Source organism: Limanda limanda, chromosome 6 (assembly GCF_963576545.1).
Source record: "Limanda limanda chromosome 6, fLimLim1.1, whole genome shotgun sequence".
Classification (NCBI taxonomy): domain Eukaryota; kingdom Metazoa; phylum Chordata; class Actinopteri; order Pleuronectiformes; family Pleuronectidae; genus Limanda; species Limanda limanda.
This window is the reverse complement of record NC_083641.1, coordinates 8,044,551-8,063,466: the sequence shown is the minus strand read 5'-3', so window position 1 is coordinate 8,063,466 and position 18,916 is coordinate 8,044,551. Positions and strand designations below refer to the sequence as shown.

Sequence of the window (18,916 nt, the reverse complement as noted above, 5' to 3'; positions counted from 1 at the left end):
TCGGTCAACACGTGGGGAGGAGAGACTGACTTTCCGAGAGGACACGTTAGAGAAAGCCGAACTATCAGTGGAGCTCTCACCGTGGCGGCGCCGTGGAACCTAAGATACTGTGAGTAGACCCGGAGAGGAGGAGAGGAGAGGGGGCTGAGCAGCGAGGGGGAGCAGCGGGCTAGTCTGTAGCATCTGCATCATGTCCACACCGGGAGACTTAGTTCAAATCCCCGCGGAGAGGTGTCCCACACGCACATCGTGAGGACACCCCGGTGGACTGTCCTCGCCCCCGGGTTCCTGTGGGCTGTCTGCGGGGCCCGGGGCCGCTGGGGGGGGGGGGCGCAGGGATCCCATGTCATTGAAACGACTAGCCCACCACACATCTCTCACTCGTGCTAGCCTCTGTCCCTGTTGTGTAAGTGAAATCCCCCTGATTCCCCCCCTCCTGTCGTCTCTTTGCATCGGACACCCGGGTCGTGTGGCCCGGATGGGGACAAACGCGTCCCGGCACAATGTCCCCGGCTCTCGGGCAGCCCGGGCCGGCTAGCAGGCTAACTCCGGGAGGTCTGAGGCCCAGGCCGAGCAGGAGAGCTGCCCGGCTCAAAATGTCCTTTAACCCTGCGCCAGTGGGACACTCGCCCTCGGTGGTGCGTTGTGCTGCGTGTAAAGCTGCGTTATGCAATGGCTGCGTGTAGTGGCCCGCAGCATTGTGGTCAGTGGGGGGGACTGGGAGTCCTGAGGTCGGGTCAAACACGAGGCTCCCACCGAGTTACTCGACCGCTCATGGTCACCGGGCTAACACAACCCAGTGTGGGGAATGTGCGTGTAGCCGCCCCCTCGTTGTAATGCGTGTGTATAACGATCGGAGACGTGTTTTTAGGATTGTTACCAACACGCTGGCTAGCCGGCTAACTGGGGTGATGCCTGCTACACCCTGCACTGCGGCCTCCCGACCAGCCATGCTTTACTCCCGGCAGTGTAACGTCAGGTCACAGCCTCCAGCCCGGGTCACACCAGGCTCCCCCTGGAGATCTGTCATTTAACACTCCACCGGGCTCCTGGCAGATTGTCGTGGGTTCGATCCCTCGTCCCAAGTTCCTCTGTGGATATTTAGAGTGCCCTGGTTCATTCGGCTTCAATGTCAGGGGCACACGTTTCTATGAACTGCTCTCATCGCCGGCTAACGGGTCCCACGCCAGATGAGTTTATTTAAGACACAGGCCAGCGGAGGTGGAGACAGACACGTCCAGGGTCTCGTTGTGTTCACGGTTAATCAGAAGTTATCGAGCAGTTTCACGTTGTCGCACGGACATGTTGGCTAGTGGACCGGTTAGCTAGTGGCATTAGCCCATGTTGTTGTGGAGCGGACGCCCACGGGGATGATAGTAGTGCGTTTACACGCCAGTGGGATTATGTATTACGCTCGTCGTGTCTTTTATGAGCACGTAGCTCGTTAGCTCCCCTTTGGACGTCGGGTCGTCTGATGGACAACGAGGGACGGCGAAGCTGCGGTTTCCCGACGCGTTCTTGCGGCAGTGAGGTGCTTTCTCTGGTCTGTGGTTGTCCGTGGGCTAAACAGCAGGGGTAGCATGTAGCTAGCACCAACGCGACTGTAGCGGTGCAGCCACTGTTGCCTCCTGGTGTCCCGTCAATGTCAGGTGATTGTCATTATTATTATTCCGCACAGGAGGCGTGTTGAGGAGCCACCCTGCATTTCAACCTGCAGGCAGTTTCCACATTAATGTTAATGTCGCCCTCAAGCCAGCAGTGAATGGAGAGCAGCACAGTGCAGAGTCCTGCCTTGGTACTGGATGTCAGATGTTACTAACCCGGGATTGACCTTTCTCTCATATAGTAAGCTCAAAGGTCACGTTGCGTGACAGGGAGCGATCCTGTGCTGAGTGAGTGCAGAACAATGAGTCTGATAAGAGAAAGTACTTGGATCACAAAGGATCAGCAGAAGTGTGGTGTGTAACAGGGGCAAGTCCTTATTGGGTGTTTAGGGTGGTAGTAAGGACACTAGACTGTGTCCACTGGGCAAGCTGCTTAGGTGGCTTGTGCTGGTTTGTTGGAAGTTTTCTCACATGTAAATGCAGCCTGACCACTCCCCCATCCAGGCCACCAAGGTCACAGGGCTGGATCATGACTGGAAGGTCAGGAAAAGCACCGGGGAATACCAGTCCGTCCTGTAAGGAGCGCTGTGGAATTGTTTGACTGCCTGTAACTTTTATTGTAACCTTGTTCAAGGTGAATGTAGTGTGGGCCACCATTTCATAGGCACTTGCTCAGATCAGCCACAACATAACAGGGTTAGATGTGGCTGAATGTTGTGTAAGTGTTTATTTATCTGTTTGATTGTGTGTGTTCATATATTTACTTTACACACACTTACCCACACACAGTGGCATTCAAAAGTTATTTATCTTATGTACCCGTTTCCCGTTCTAGTTTAGGTGCCCATCAATGACATTTTAAATGTTGATCTGATCACTTACATTTTTGCAATTTTATTATTATAATAATTACATTTTTAGCTCTATCATGAAAATATATATTTTACAAACTCTGGAGCACTTCCTGTTCAGGCCCAAGTCATTTGTTGATGAGCAAACTCCTAAAAATAATTTTGATTCCTTATGTAGTGTGCAAAAGTTGAAGGGTAAACGCTTGTCTAGTAGTAGTAGTTGTACGTGCTAATGTCAAAGTTTTTAATTTTATGAGGTGTATAAACCAACAAACCACAAAGGTGCCGCATGCCGTAACCAGCTGTGGTTAGAGGTTATGATGTAAATGTCTTTTCATAAATTAGGAATTGTTAGTTCAGTTACACCGTGTAGCTCTATGACATGGTGGAGGTTTGGAGTTAACCCAGTCTCAAGTGGCTGTTGCTTTCAGCTCACCAGTTCATTGAGGATTCTTGTCATATGATCCCTTAGAAACGGGACTGGCTGCTTATTCTTAGCCAGGAAGAACCAGGTGCATATCTTACACACTCTTTATTTCCTAGATGTGGGTATATTGTTGGAGCTCGTGGACAGACTATGTTACTTTTCTGCTTGTTATGGAGGCTGCAGTCCTTTGGATGAGTCTTGTTTAATTTATTTCCTTCAGATTGAATTCTTAATACATAATTGCTGTTTACACATCATGTCTATAGTGCTAATGCTTTTTCTGTGGGATTGACCTGAAGCCAGGCAGCAACAGTTTTCAAAATTCACCTGTTGTGTTCAGGGATACTTTGACATTTAACAGCAGAGTTTCTATTCCATCAATTTACCAAATCCACTTGGACACTTTACAGATGCTTATGATATTTGTATTTCAAGCAATGGAGCTAATTGGCAAAGGGCCCCTTCCTGATTTTGACTTTCGTATGTCTGCACACAGCCTTAACTGTTAAACTTGGAACGTCCAAGATTACAGGAGCTTTGACCAAAGTAACCGATAATGCATATTAACATGTGCTTGACCTATTTCAACCTGAAATACACGTCTGATGATTTCTGTTTCACCTAATGATCACATGTCTTCCAGTGCCTATTTTTCACCGGTTGAATTTACTTGCTAAGAGACAGTCAGCTGCAAAAACCCTGTTTTATAAATGCTCATCTTATTGCTAAACAAACAACAAGTTGTATCTGACGGAATTTAGCTCAATCTTTACATTGCATATTTAATGTAGAAAATATGTAATATGCTATTATGTTGTAAACATTTATGTCATTAATGTAATGATTTCCTTTACCTGACAGATGCAAACAGCTTTCATTTCCTAGTTCCAGAACTACAAATTCCTAAAAAGAGGCTCTTTCTGTTACTTGATACTGAAAATATAGAAACAGGAACTCTGCCTTTCCCCTGCAGGGGGCTGGCGGGTGATTATGTGGACCAGGTGTCAGTGCCAGCAGCTATAGAGGTCAAAAGTCCAGCACCCTCCTTGTCTCTCTCTCTCTCTGTCTCTCTCTCTCTCTGTCTGTGACTGAGATAAAATTTGAAAGTTGTAGAGCACAATCAGACAGTATTTTGGCCAATTCTGAGTATTTAGATTTAGGATTGGGATCAGACATATCCACTCCTAAGTATCCTGTTGTTATTAAAGCCTATCCCGATCCTGCTGTGAGTGCCCTAACCCCAAGGTTGGATCATAACACTGTCATGCCCTCAGCAGTTACACATGCATGCATCGTGGTTTTCAAGAGGATCACAGCAGATCTTGTTGATATGAAATACATTTTTTGTTTTTTTGTCTATCGTATTGCCCAGTGTACATCCATTAAAAGACTTAATTAAAGGGTGAAATTAAATCCTTAAATCGTACCAGTTTTGCCAGATCTGCTATGAATTGCATTCAGTCAACTAATACTAATCCGTCTGTCTTTGCAACTTTCAGGTGTAGCTGCTAGTGTCCTGAGGAAATGCCGCTGAGGTTTCGCGCTGTTGTACCCTACACGCTTCCCGGAGTACTCGCACTTATCGGCTGGTGGTGGTACATCTCGCGGAAGAAAGAGCGCCTCATCAGTCTTGGGAGCCCAGAGGAGGCTCCGACTGACACAGGCCATCGAACATCTCCAGCAGAGGGTAGCAATGGTTTGATTGAAAAAGGCACTGTATCCCCAACAAATGACACAGAATGCCCAACCCACAGACCCCCAAAGGTCACTGACAAGAAAAGTGATCCTGAGAACATTTCCTTAAACCATGTCCTGGACAGCAAAGCAGCACCTTTACCAGAACTAAATTCTGAAGAAGCTGCCTCTCTTCTTGGCAGAATAAGGGGAGAGGAAGTCCATAATGCCTGTGTCTGGACGCAACCAGCATTCGGCAAAGGCGACAGCCTGCAGGTATCTTTGAAAGACCATAAAGACCCAGAGAAAAGCTCATCACTTGGTTCTGTAACAGAGTTGGAGATACACCAGCTCAATGATCCAGCCTCTGCTTCAGAAGCCTCGGTAGAAGAGGTGGTCTTGCCTTGCCGGTCTAATGAAGTCACCAGCTGCCCCCCCACAACAGCCAACCTGTCTGACGCAGAGAGGCCTGAGCCAGAGGGAGAAGTTGCAAAGTACCACAGCACTATCAATGCCCAAGATGAGATCGTTGTTTGTGCAGTCACCCCAGCCAAAGTGCAGAGAGGGATCCGATCAGAAGCTGACACTCTAGAGACGCCATCGGCGCAGGATTTTCATCAACCTATTCTAACGAGCACACCTGCAGTTACGGATCTGACCTCCATAGCCTCGACCATTGCACAAGACTCCATCCCCTCATCAGTGAGCCCAGGGGACATCCAGATACACAGCAGCAGTGAAGAGGAGCAGGATCTGGAGCGCCTGGCAGCTGGACTCATATGTGGGGTCATTTCGGCCGCCACCCAGGAGGTCCTTGGTGTTAACACATGCCAGGTCACAGACAACAGCCAGCCCAGCTGCAGCAGCAGCACACCACTGGCTAGCAGCAGACAACACTCCCAACAGGAGCCAATCACAACTCCACAGCAGCACCACCATCTACTGACTAGCTGTGAGTCTCGAGATGCAACAGAGAAAGAACAGCTAGGAATGACTAATGGATGCTCCTCAGCTCCCGTATGGGAGACCGCAGAGATCAGGCAACGGGTTCATCAGACAAACACTCAGACAGCCAACTGGCCAACACCATCGCAGGAAGAAGCACAGAGTGTGCCACTGCTAAACACGCAACTGAAAGGTGATGAAGTAGCCGTGCTGGCCGAGGACTCAGCCTGCAGCACATGCCACTCTGAGGATAGCATCAGCAACGAGGACCTTCAGAACAGCATGTTCGATAACCAAATGGATGTTATCCAAGTTACAGACTTGTCAGCAACAGAAGCCACGCAGCTTCGGTCGCTGGTTGAGACTGCCACAGACGCATCAGTTTTGGACGTGACTGAAGAAAACTCTGTGGATGGTGCATGTGAAATAAAGAGACTCAACGGAATGGGCCTGAGGAATGGAGCTCATGGGACATGTGAGGGGGAGACGGACCAGTCGGGAGGTGAGACATCAATCTGTTTGTTGTGGGCTTTGGTGTAAGCAGTGTTGCTAAGTCCTGATACGGTGATGGTCTGAGGCCAATAGTGATATTGTAGAGTTTCAAAATCTGATGGATGCATCAGCTTTTTCAAAACAGTTGCCCAAGTCGTAGGTTGATAACCCTACTTATCCCTATGAGACAAATTGTGATTTGAGAATATGAGCTATACAAATAAAATCTGACACTGATAAGAAAAAAACAAGAAACCACACAATACTATACAGTATTGCATTGACAACATCTTTTTCACTTTAATCAACTCATCTTGTCTGTGTGGGGATCCACCAGTGCACTGCTGATACATGACTCACACGTAGATGTTAACATTGAATGATATAGAATTGAACAAAATAGATAGAATCCATTGTCCGTTATCCCCACGCTATTTGAGTCAGTATCACACCAATAGACCATATCAGTGTTGGTTCGGTGCATCCCTAACTCCCCTTGTGAAAATGTCAGTTACATCCTCCAGGAACCATCATCAGTCTTCAACTGGCCCGGCCTTTTCGATCTCCCCCAGCTCCCTTTCACTAAAAAAGTCTGGTACCATCCATTAAGTCAACCCCCAAATCAAACTCATTTTTATTACACTTCTAACTAGGGGCTGCGTTCCAGGTGGCGCTGTTGAGCCATTTTGCCACGCCCATTTCCAAATACTCAAGAATACGTAAATTTTCACCACTTTCTAATTTATTGCAAAGTTTAGCAACTTTTTGAGCACATTGAAGCCCTCAAAAAGCCGCTTCAATATTCGGGAAAAAAAAAAAAAAAAAAAAAAATAATAATCTTTTCAATTTCAATAGGGCCTCACACCGTTTCGGTGCTCGGGCCCTAATTACTGGGCCAACATCAAAGACTGCAGCACCGATCTAATACTTTACTACCTCACCTTTCTGGTCCAGTGGCTTCAATCAATCCAACATCTAGGTCAGTTAGTTTCCCCGAAACTCAACTTCGAACAGTTTTCACATGACTCACAATCTGTTGAATATATTCGGACGAGGTTGAACACTCAAACACGTTCCTTCCGGTCTGTGTTGCCTCCTCAGCTGCTGCTAACAGGTGAGCCCGCTGATTTGTTATAAGTCAGTTCTGTGGTACAGTCGGACAGTCTCACCTTTGATCATAACTTTACCACTTACATTGTAGAACCCAAACACTTCCACACGCTGCTTCTCCGATGATCTGGTTTCACGATTCTCCGCTCAGGACGGCTTTGCTTTTTAGCCTCCCCCATTTTCAAAACAACTTAACCTTACTGACTTATTTTACAGATCGGTCAAGTGGGTATGCAATAGATCAAGCTGACCGTAGAAGCCCTCTGCTGGATATAGAGACAAACTACTTCACGTGGTCTGATGCACTTCTAGATTGTGTATTTTGAATTTGAATTGGCCATTACAGGTTGAATACAAACATTTCTCAACAAGTTGAATGACTGGTAGAATTTTAAATAAAAAGTGATGGCTCTAAAATCTACTTCATGGCCCTTTCTCTGACATGGTATGGCAACTCCATTGGACCCGTCGGGTCTGAGAACATAGTTCCCCATGGTATTCCCTTCCAGTCAGCTGGTATCATGACGTTACTGTGGAATTTGATCTGCCCAAGCTCAGAATACTCGTCAAGCAGTTTGATGGCCTCCTCCTCCCTGAGGCCTTCAGGGTGCAGTTTGTCCGCCGTGTCTCGGGTCAGACCTACCTTTTCCTGAAATGCCCACATGACCAGAATAGTCTCCTTCCACTTTGCTGGGATGGCATTCAATATTTAATTAGTAGTATCAAATACTTCATGTTATTGTGGTAGAACGCTTTTATTGTGAAGCAGTGATAATGATGTTTGTGTCTTTGTCTTTTCGTAGAAGGACTTGAGTGAGCACTTTGACTGGAGATCTGAGAGGAAAAAAAGGATTACCTATTAAATGCAACCAGGCTGCTTGTGATGTAAAATCCAACATAAATACTCACCTTTCCACCAGCACACTTATGTCTCTCAAAATTTTTATTAAATGCTTAACATATCCCCAAAGCAGGGTTGAAGAATATTCATCCTCGAGCTATATACAGCCTGTTAGGCAAAACGTACAAAAACCCTCTCAGATATACAAAAAAATTCTCCTGATAACGCATATAGACAATATTATAAACTAGTAGAGTAACATGTGCTCCAAGGTCGTGCCTTCAGGTTTCATGTCTGTAAGGTCACTGTCAGGGTGTAATAAATCTATGCAGCTGTTATGTGTCATTGCTGGAATCATGGTGACTCGAGAAATAAAACAAGGTACAGACTTTCCCAAAGACATTAATAAAACATTTTTTTTGTTGCTGTAAAAAATCAGGCCAGTTTGCAGCAACGTGCTTGCTGTGATGAAAAAGACTGATTCAAGTGTCATTCAAGCTTGAAACATGCAGCTAAACTGGATGAGTTATAAGTCACTTAAATAAAGTAAATACTCTTCAGCAGAGTTTGAGTGGACAGCAAGTCCACACTGTGGAGACAATGTTGTGCAGGCAAGTTTTGCAGTGTACGAGCTTAAAGCTAAGAAGCTGAAACCTCATTCAGTTTGACAATTTTGGAAGGAGCCTTGTTTCCACTGAGTCAAATTGTGTGTTGTGTGCAAACACTGTATTTTCCTCCTGTGCAAAAACAAAAGTCTGCTATGAAATCTGAATATGCTGGTGACTTTGCGAAAGCCCTTCAGGCATTTGGCGAGACGTTTTGCTTTGAAAAGTAAACAAAGGGAACTGAATATATTTGTTGAGCCGTTTAATGTTGATGTGCCTGAAAACCAACAACGCAAAATCTCTGAGCTGAAAAGCAACGACAAGTTCAAAGCTCAGGAAAACTCTTCTGAGATTCTATAAACTGTTTTTTTTCCCGAGGATTTCCCCATTCTGAGATGTGCTCTAAAGTTTGCAAGTGTTTTAGACAACCCACTGCTTTGACTCCATTCTACACAAAAGTGACTGTTGGAAAAAACACTTAAAATGACTGATGTTAACTTAGAAAACCAGCCTGGCCATAGAACCAGTTCCAGCCATCACATAAAAGAGGCTAGAATGATGTACTCTATGTATCCCGGATGCATGAAGCCTATGTTCCTCCAAGGATGTTTCACTTGGCGCTTAGTAGGAAAACGGTTACCCACTATTTGTCGGAAGGCAAGGTTGTCGGCACCGAAATAGAACCTGAACTATTAACATTGTTGTGAATCAGAATATTGCTGGTAAAGTTGATGGTTACTGATTCTTGTCTGTGTATGTATGTTTGTGTGTCCAGGCTCTGATGTGAATAGTATGGACTCGATGGACAGTGGCTGCACTATGGGTACTGGGGAAAGCCAGAGCAACCACGTTGCCCCCTCGAGCTCTGAGCTCATCATCTGGGAGATCGAGGTGCCAAAGGTGAGTCAGGACAAGTGACGGGATAAAAAAAACCCTACATCTTCATTGTGACATGATCCCTTTACACCAAACACACAAGCTCACTTCCTCTCTCCCAGTGTTTGTGCAGCAGTTTTACCACATATGCTGACTCTTATATAATAATATGATTGCAGACTGATCATTCACTGAAAAGATCAGGCAATTTACATTTTTTTAGAAATGTATTGTCTCAAGACTAAATGTACTAGATGCTTATAATTTATAGGGAATACTTTTGTTTGTATTAAGAAGAGTCTGTATTGTGGCCTGGCTCTTGGTGTTTGTATTAATGAATGGTCCTGTTCATGTGACATCTCATCTGCGTGTCTTCCTGCACCAGCAACTTGTCGGGCGGTTAATCGGCAAGCAGGGAAGATTCGTCAGTTTCATCAAGCAAAACTCTGGTGCAAAGATCTACATCTCCACCCTGCCTTACACCCAGGACTTCCAGATCTGTCACATAGAGGGTGAGTGAGACCGACCACGTCTTCACTTCAACTCACATCGTCTTTATGTGAAGGGGTTGGGACGGCAGGAAACCAGATTGTCAGTGGGAGAAAAACAGCAGATCGTGTCACAGAAACTTGTTCTGGACTGCAACTAAACTAACTGTGTGGTCTCTCTCTGCAGGTACGCAGCAGCAGGTGGACAAAGCCCTGTCGTTGATTGGGAAGAAGTTCAAAGATCTGGATTTGACAAACCTATATGCACCTCCAGTGGCCCAACTTGCATTGCCATCACTTCCTATGACCTCCTGGGTAAGGATGGGCTCTGTGCCTCCACTTGTGTATAACTCCTGAAAATCCTTTTAATTTTGTGATGTTAATCCAAGAGGGAGGGGCAGGCTGCGTTGGAGCACAGACACGTGTTTGCACCTTCTTGTTTCTATAAAGAGAAGTTTCAATAGTTTTGTTTTTATGCAGATGAACAGGGACGGGAACTGTTGACTAGCGGAAAGTGTTTGTCAAAAATTAAAGTTTATCTATTTACTCGTTTAGTCCTGGTTATGTGGAAGTAACACAACAAAGACATTAAGCTGTTCAGTGGCCTCACCTTGAGTCACAGTTGGTTACAGGTGCCATTTTGGATTCATTTTTGGTTTGGTAAAATACACAGATTCGTTGAGCTGCACAGCCAACAAATCTTTCCAATTACAATATCTGTGGTTTATATAAAATACTGGTTGAAATAACAGTATTCATAATTTTCATAACCAAATAAGCTACATAGAAGCACAGAATGAAAAAATCTAGATTCAGAACCTGTAAAAATCTTTAGTACCCCATCCTGTCACATTAGAACGACAAAACAACACAAGTGTTTCCGCTGGTCACTGGTGAGAAAATATAATGCACCAGAAAATCCATTTAAATGACTTAAAAGACATCAACATTCTGCACGTACACGTAGGTTTGTTCTCATGTCAGACAGGACTTTACAACGCTGGAACATGAATTCATCAATAGTCATTTTCTTCTACATCCCAGTGTTTGCAAAGTAAATATTCAAATTGGCATTATTCAAGCTTTAACCTTCAAGGTGTTTTTATCTTGAATGTTTATTCATTGACTGCTGCTTTACATGCCAGGATAGGATTAGCAGGGTTTTAGTCAAATGAAGTGAACTCTAGATGGTAACTGTCCTAATTTACTGGAGCAGTAACAGTCCCTGACTTGTCATTTGTCCTCTCAGCTCCTGCTCCCCAGTGGAGTGACAGTTGAAGTGATAGTGGTGAACATCGTGTCAGCCGGCCACATCTTTGTCCAGCAGCACACGCACCCCACCTACCACGCCCTGCGGAGCCTCGACCAGCAGATGTTCCTCTGCTACTCCCAGCCCGGCACCCCCGCCCTGCCCTCACCTGCTGAAGGTAACCATGGTCACATGGTGGGATCAGAGCACACTGATGCCGTTTCTGCCCTTTCAGTCATTCTCTTCTCTTGTAAATCTGTGACTCCATAAGCAGCTTGAACTGCATATTCAAATATCACAAAAATTCCCATGTTAAACTGGTGAGAACCAAAATAATTGGTTAAGGACCGTGGACTCTCTTTTCTCAGCAAATTAGAAAGAAGCAAAATTGTGTTGAATCAAGTTGTATTAAAAGGGATGTCTCTCCTGGCAGATGTATGGACAGTGTGAATGTGATGTGAATAAGGTCAAAGTAGATTTAAAATTAATATATATTAGAAAAGTGGAGAAGGGTCACGCACATTGTAACCAGGTGTGTGCCTCTTGTCATCTTACATGAAACTCAAGACAGTTTAAGTGCGCATAAGCTTTATTGGATAAATTACTTTTTTTAAATTTGACTTTGTAAATATTTAGTTTGTATCAAAGTCAGCACTTAAACCCAAAAAGGGTTGCCATGACCACAGGGCATGACTCAGCAAGGCTTCGCTGTGACCTACAGCATCAATAATTCGTCTGTTTGTGTGTCTTCCAGTTGGTGTGATCTGTGCAGCTCCGGCGGTGGAAGGCGCCTGGTGGAGAGCTCAGGTCATCACCTTCTATAAAGAAACCAACGAGGTGGAGATTAGATATGTGGATTACGGAGGCTACGACAGAGTGAAGATCGACTCACTACGACAAATAAGGTGAGTGCCACCGTATTAAAACCATTTATACAGATAGACGACATGACCGCTCCCCAAAAGTGAAGCCAAAACCTCTTGAATGAACCTTGGTGGCTGGCTGCAGTATAAGTCATAAACCCTGTGTCCTCCAAGTTTTTTCGAAGATGGTCCCTGTCATTTTAGGTAGTTCTTATCACACTGCTGTATGTTCAAGTGTCAATGGTCTTTTGGGGGTTGGTTTAAAGTACTTATTTAATGCTATAAAAAGTGGGGTGAAATGTCAGTGATTGACAGTTGAGACTGTAATTAAAAATTACATCATTGGTGTAAGGTTATAGTGTTCATATCTGGGATATTTGGCCTTCAATTCTGGATGGTAGGAGTAAAGTTGAGACGCGTTGTTACGCTCAAAACTTTAACATTGAAAAGGGTTTCTTACAAGCATACTGCCAGGACTTCTCTGGACTTCAGAATCCAGTTCAACGCCAGAACTGTAATGAAAACAAATGAAGGGCAAATAGTGATGGAACGATAGGCCAGTAACATGTCATGCTCAGCGTGAATGTTGGTATAAAAGGTTCCCACGGCGGCTACTGCCGGACGTGTAGAGGGGGCAGTGGGTGAGTTCACTGCCAGACTGCTTGGAGGCAGAGGGGGAGAGAGTCCAGCAGAATCATAGCCTGGTGGATGAAGCTGTTTCTCACTGTGGTGCATCAGCATCTGGTATCTTCTCCCAGAGGGCAGGAGACTGAAGAGGCTATGACAGGGATGAGTGGGGTCGCTGAGTGGGGTCGCTCACTGTGCTGGTGCTGTTGTGGGCTGGGCGTGTGATGGAAATATCCTGAAGGAAGGGAGGCAGGGAGCAGTGACCTGTGCAGCCTCATTTGTCTGCCATGTAGGGTAAGATAGACTCTAGAGGGGGCTATTGTTTTTGTTCTGGAAGTCCTACACCAAAGAAGAGGTATAATATCATACGTGTTTTAATATTACTCACTGACAATATAGAAGGTTTCCGAAACGTTTCTTAAAGCTCCACGTTTTTTTTTAACTTTCTCCAGTATTTTTTAGATTAAATTCGCTTCCAACATGTGATTTTCCTTTTCCCTCTTCTTATTTTCCAGGTCTGATTTTGTAACCCTACCATTTCAAGGCGCAGAAGTGCTGCTCGACAGCATCGCCCCGATTCCAGGTACAACATTGTTTGTCTTTAGACATTTTAAAACTTACAGAATCAATTTGTCTCAATTCCAAGTCTGATCTCATCTGTGTGCAAAGTGCAGATATAGTTAGGTTGGAACTGATATGTTGTGACATATGTGAAACGTGCTTTATCAGGAGAGGATCGTTTTTCACCAGAGGCGACGGCGGCTTTGGAGGAGATGACCAGAGGAGTGGCGCTGCTTGCACAGGTGAGACCAGCTCCATCACTGAAGCTCTGCACAGAGTCAACACTCATCTCTAACCGTTCATTTGTCTTTCTGTGAAGGTATCGAACTATGACAACAACACAGGCCTCCCGCTGGTCCACCTGTGGAACATGGTCGGAGAGGAGGTATGAAGCTCTCCTACACCTACATGAACAATCTCGCTGTGCTCCACACTGGGTGACATCTACCTGCAGATGTACTGGAAATGTTAATGTTGAGGCTGCAATACGACTTAAAATAACTACTTTGTTCCATGTCCCTCAGTGCTCCAAACCAAATTTGTGCTGCACCAATGCCTCCTACTTTTTGTTTAATGTGCACCCAACATTTTTCACTGTGCCTTTTGGCAATAATACACATGATAAACCTCTGCTTGACAGTTCCAATATACAAATTGCTGTATTGCCTCCCTGTACACACCATTAATCTATATCACTACAGTAACATTTACAGTAAGAAAACAGTTTTCTTCTTAATTCCTTTTACTTCTAAATTGTTTTCTTTGGTGTTAAGCTGCCATCGGTTAAACTCAATATTTCCTGCTCAGTTGTTTCTCATTTCAAAACTTTCACTTACTCAAAATTTATAATAAAAATGTTTGGACCCAATTATCTGGACATATTCTGGTGTTTACCTTTCACACAAAGAGCGCAATAGATTGTCCTGGTCAGATGCATTCATAACATGAACATTTCTGGATCCTTCAGGCAAGCGGTGGAGCCAGGGTAGAGCACACAGGAGGTGGAACATGATCCTGTGTAAATTAGTGCTATTGTTAACAGCACATCAACACTTGCACCACACACAAATTTCTGGAGCAACTGACATTTACCCTCACATACACCTCCTCTATAATATTTCAGGAATAAGTGCATGTGTCAAGCCAGTGTCTTCAATGTAGATTAAATTTGGAATTTCATTCATGGCAGTTTAAGCATTAAAAATAGCAAGGTTGAGACGACTAAGGATTAATGACTTTTTGTCTCTTTCCAGGTGATTTCAGTGAACCGCACCCTGGCAGAGAGAGGCCTGGGTTCTTGGGTGGAGGGATTTTGAACTCCTAACATGCTCTGACCTCGACACCTCCACCTGCCCCCCCTTTCCCTCGTGGTCAGCAACCTGGGATCCTGACCCGTGCTCCCAGCCCCACCACTGGATCTAAGAAGATTGTTCTTCCTGTCTTTCTTTCATCATTTTTGTTTTGGTTTTTTTTTGTTGTGGTTGTCCTCGTTACCCTCCCTCATTCCTTTTGAAAAGAAAATTTAAAGATTGTTTGCAGGCATAATCTAAAAGAACCCAGCACTGCTTTAAAATGAGACAACCTCCCCCTCTTGTACTTGTGCAAAAAGAACTCAAAGAAGGAAAAGGAAGAGGTACTTGGGAATTTTTTTTAAAGAAAATCTATATTATAACTAAATAAAGGTGCAGCAAATATTTTTTTCCTCCCCCATCCTACCTTCATTTTTGCTCTGGGCCTTTTGCACTTTGACTGTGGATCATCATGCTGTGTGGAAGGACAGGCGCCTCCATCAGACTATGTAGAGTGAGTTTCACTGACACATCGGCTTGAGTCGCCTGTAGGGCTCTACTTTTCAAACTTGACTCAGCAGATGATGTGGGAGAGAGTCGCCTGGATAGAATGTGGGGGGGCAGAGAAACTGAGACTGTTGACCCTGGTGGAGCACAGAGCACCCAGCTGGTCTGTTCAGCCCTGTGGCCTCATGAGACATGGACTTCTCTGGGGTCTCCCTCCAGAGCTGCAGCACCTCCAGCTCGTATAGAAGAGCGAGCTGGTTGCCTCTGCTCTACGACTCTCCACCAACTTTCACTGCGTTACAGAAGAACCAGGAATTTCAAGCACCCACACAACAAGCAGTTGAAAAAGCTTTTCCCAGTGGAACTTGGAAAGTTGGGCAATAGTTCTCAAAGTCATTATTTCCAAGGTGCATTTTTCTAACGGCCTGTTAAAGGTGACACATAGCTGATACACTTCTTTGTGTTGGGCCTGTTTTACATTTGTTCTCTTTTTAAACACTGACTTTACTGTAAACACTTAGAATATTGTAGTGGCTCTAAGTCCCAACATTGAGTGTCCCCAAAGTCCTGAGACCTGATGATACACACTCACTGAGCACTTTATTAGGAACACCTGGCAGCAGAACAATACATAAAGTCATGGAGACAGAGGTCAAAAGCTTCAGTTAAAGGTTCATTGTGTAGAATTTAGTGAAATCTAGTGGTGAGGGTGCATTTTGCAGCTGTATAGCCTTCACTTCACCCTCTCCTCCAAAATATGAGAACCTGTGGTAGTTTGTCAAGTTTGGACGACTGTAAAAAAAACATGGCGGCCTCCGTAGAGAGGACCTGCTCCTGATCATATAAAGTATTTAAATATAAATAGCCCATTCTGATGTAAAGAAAATGAACATTTGTCAAATTTAGATGAACAAATACTAGTGAAAACATCACTAGGATTATTTTATATTGAATTTCTGCCAATAGATCGCTTTCACCTAAATCCTACACACTGAACCTTTTAAAAAGTTCACATCAGAGAGAAAAAAAAACGAATCTCTGGGATTGTTGGGGCCAGATCTGCTGGTTTGAGTATTTCTGAACCTGCTGATTTCAGATGAAAATCAGACAAAATCAGCAGGTTCAGAGAGGTCAGAAGAGAATGGTCAGACTAGTTGGAGCCAACAGATCATATAACAGCTGCAGTAACTGATGACCACTCTTAACTGTGGTGAGGAAAAAAGGGTCTGCATCAATGTGCAGCTGACAGATCTGCAGAGAGGAACTACCCAGTGTGAGGTTACGGTCACACACATGAATGTTTCAGTGGTGAACCTTCCCTCCTGTTCACGTCCAATCTGTGTGAGCAAAGAGGTGATTTCCTGAATTACTTCCTCTAGTGAGGCAGATTGCAGCATGGCTTCCTGTGGACAACTTTGACCCGTGATATGTGTACCCGTTCCATCTGTGTGGTGTTCCCAACAAAGTGCTCAGTGAATTTATATACAGTACATTAGTGCACAAGATATTTCTATGGAGATCAAAAATACAATCTGAATAATGTTGCACTCCCATTCAAAATTTAGCAGATGTTCAGCAAATTACTTCACGTCCCCAGGTTTACTCCTAATTCCAAAGAAAGCAGAAACTGTGTCAGCTGGTTGCAGCATTAATACATTATATTAGTGATTAATGTGATGTAATGGCAGAATGCTGCTGTTACTGTGACTTCAATGAGGGACCTATGAAAAAGGAAAGTCACTGCTGCCCTCACTGTAGACCTGCTGCGTCATTTGGCACATTTCAAACTTATCAATGCTCGACACTGACAGTTCACTAGCAGAGCAGAGCCTGGTTCTTCACATGTGGACAACAGTTAACTTTATCTTTCAATTCTTCAGAGCATCACGTCCGCAAGCCCAAACCTGAGGAATGATGAGCTGGTGTAAAGAAGCGTTAACATTAGTGATCCTGGATAGAAAGTATCATAAAGCTCATCTTCAGCTGACTCTTAACTCTGGGTTTTCCATTCCCGCTGTCAGCTTTATTCATGTGGAAGTTCATCATTAGAGACATTGGCTTCTTGAAAGTTCTTGAAATTACAGCTATGAATTCATGAGTTAAAGAAAAAAATATGTTTGCCTTTCAACATGAAGAGCAATCATCTCTTTTTCCCTCTCTCTGAAGATGGAAGAACATTCTCATGTTACACATGAACATTTAACAGTAATCAGTTTGACCTGAAGGATGCTCTTGTGATTTAATGGGAACTAATTAAGAGCATGTGGATTTATTTGTCTAATAATAGACAGTGAGTGGGAAAGGCCTTGACTGCTGTCCACTTCAGGCAGGCAGAAATAAATAAATATCTGGCCAGCTTGTGGTATCATGGTAAAAAAAATCCCAGTTAACTGTGAGCCAGATTTGTGATGCACAAAAATGTGAATAACAATTTGAGAGGAAAAAAATGGGATCAAACCAAATCTGCTGATTGAGAACCAGGATGATTTCAGATGGTTGACATCTTGTTGAGCGGAGTTTGACAAAAGAGACTAGGGGGTTATTGTTCACGGATTAGTTACCAGGTTAAAGATCTAGTAAACTCAACATATGTGCAGATGAATGACGAGTTCAAACGCTAAGAGGGAGTTGATGAGGTCATGGTGGTGATTTGAGGATCAATGATAATTTTGATTTAAGAAACGGATCTTGACGTGCTGATGCTGCTCACTGAAACCCTGGGTTAGTTTATCCACATGTGAAGAACAGTGTCCTGCTGCGCTGGGAGCATTTAACCACGGGTTTTAACTTCTATCTCTTCAACTGTCTTTTCACCATCGAGGAAACTTTGTTTATTTTTGTCTGACATGTTTATTCAGTATCATGAAGTCCGACCTTCCCTGTGTTTGCACATATATATTAACAATAGACTCAGCTGGAAGTGGCTGAGTGAAGAAGGGATTCCTTTCCACATTATGACTCTAATTCTAAATAACAGTGGATCTACATATTTCATAGTTTTAATGAGGTTTTACAGTGGAAACAAAGTCCATGTTATTCTAGCAATAAGGCAGCTTTATTTGGACTAGTTGAAGGACAGAATGTGGGGTGGGGGGGTGGGGTTAACTGTTTAAATATCTGACACTAATGTCTAGGAAGATAACCGCTGTCAACGGTAACACACTGTAGGTAAACAACACTTGTTCATTTCAATAATTTATCTCAGGAATGGTTAATAGGGTGATGAAAGCAACATGAACGAGGGCAGCTGATGGTGGATTGTGCTTGAACACACTGGATAGTGACGTGCAGTTAGTGGGTCGTCAGTGTGTGTGTGTTGACCTCCTGAAGAAGGTCAACACACGTCGGTGCTGGGATCGGAGCAGTAGCCATATTGTCTGTCCCTGGCCTGTGTGCATCCTTCCTGTTTCACATGAACTCCGCTCCTCCCTCCCTCTCTCTCCTTTTTTAAAACTGTTTAAAGTAACTCCTCATCCACCCCGCCGCTGCCCCCTGCTGCCCATAGACCCTGTAGACTAGTGTTAATTTCTTTGTAAATAAGATATTGGACTGTACTTTTCTATAACACTGGAGAGAACAAGCTATAAAGGGAACATTTTTTTCGTTTGGTCTGCTCTAGTTCACCCCCCCCCCCCCCCCTCCTGAGTCAACTCACTCACTGTTCTCACGCCGTGGGACTGATTTGTAAGTGTTTGCACAGCTAGACAAGTCATCATTTGATTATTTAAATGGATGTTAAGCTGTCGTTGCCTAAAAGCATTTAACATGTACAGATCAGTTTTTTTGCTAGGCTCATCTTTAAGTTTGATTTGCTGATTGTACAGATCTATTAGGGAGAAAAAAATAAAAGTTATTGAAAGTGTGTTTTGGCATTTTCTTTTTTCGAGTCGTCATTGGTGATGTGTGA

The 18,916-nt window shown here is 44.1% G+C and overlaps 1 protein-coding gene across 1 annotated transcript; it reads left to right on the top strand.

Annotated features, from left to right (window-relative positions):
- akap1b (A kinase (PRKA) anchor protein 1b) lies at positions 1-14,907 on the top strand. The gene is made up of 11 exons (XM_061073299.1): positions 1-109; positions 4,382-6,003; positions 9,325-9,449; positions 9,811-9,937; positions 10,101-10,228; positions 11,163-11,340; positions 11,917-12,067; positions 13,168-13,235; positions 13,382-13,455; positions 13,533-13,598; positions 14,467-14,907. Exons 2-11 carry the CDS (start codon positions 4,407-4,409, stop codon positions 14,527-14,529), a joined length of 2,577 nt encoding a protein of 858 aa, XP_060929282.1. The 5' UTR covers positions 1-109; positions 4,382-4,406; the 3' UTR covers positions 14,530-14,907.
- The last annotated feature ends 4,009 nt before the right edge of the window (positions 14,908-18,916 follow it).

What these genes read in the sequence shown, in the direction of transcription:
- akap1b (XM_061073299.1), top strand. Translation starts at nt 4,407, where the DNA reads ATGCCGCTGAGGTTTCGCGCTGTTGTACCCTACACGCTTCCCGGAGTA. An exon ending in CAGCATCGCCCCGATTCCAG is followed by an intron (nt 13,236 to 13,381) that starts GTACAACATTGT and finishes GTGCTTTATCAG; the next exon opens with GAGAGGATCGTTTTTCACCA. An exon ending in GGAACATGGTCGGAGAGGAG is followed by an intron (nt 13,599 to 14,466) that starts GTATGAAGCTCT and finishes GTCTCTTTCCAG; the next exon opens with GTGATTTCAGTGAACCGCAC.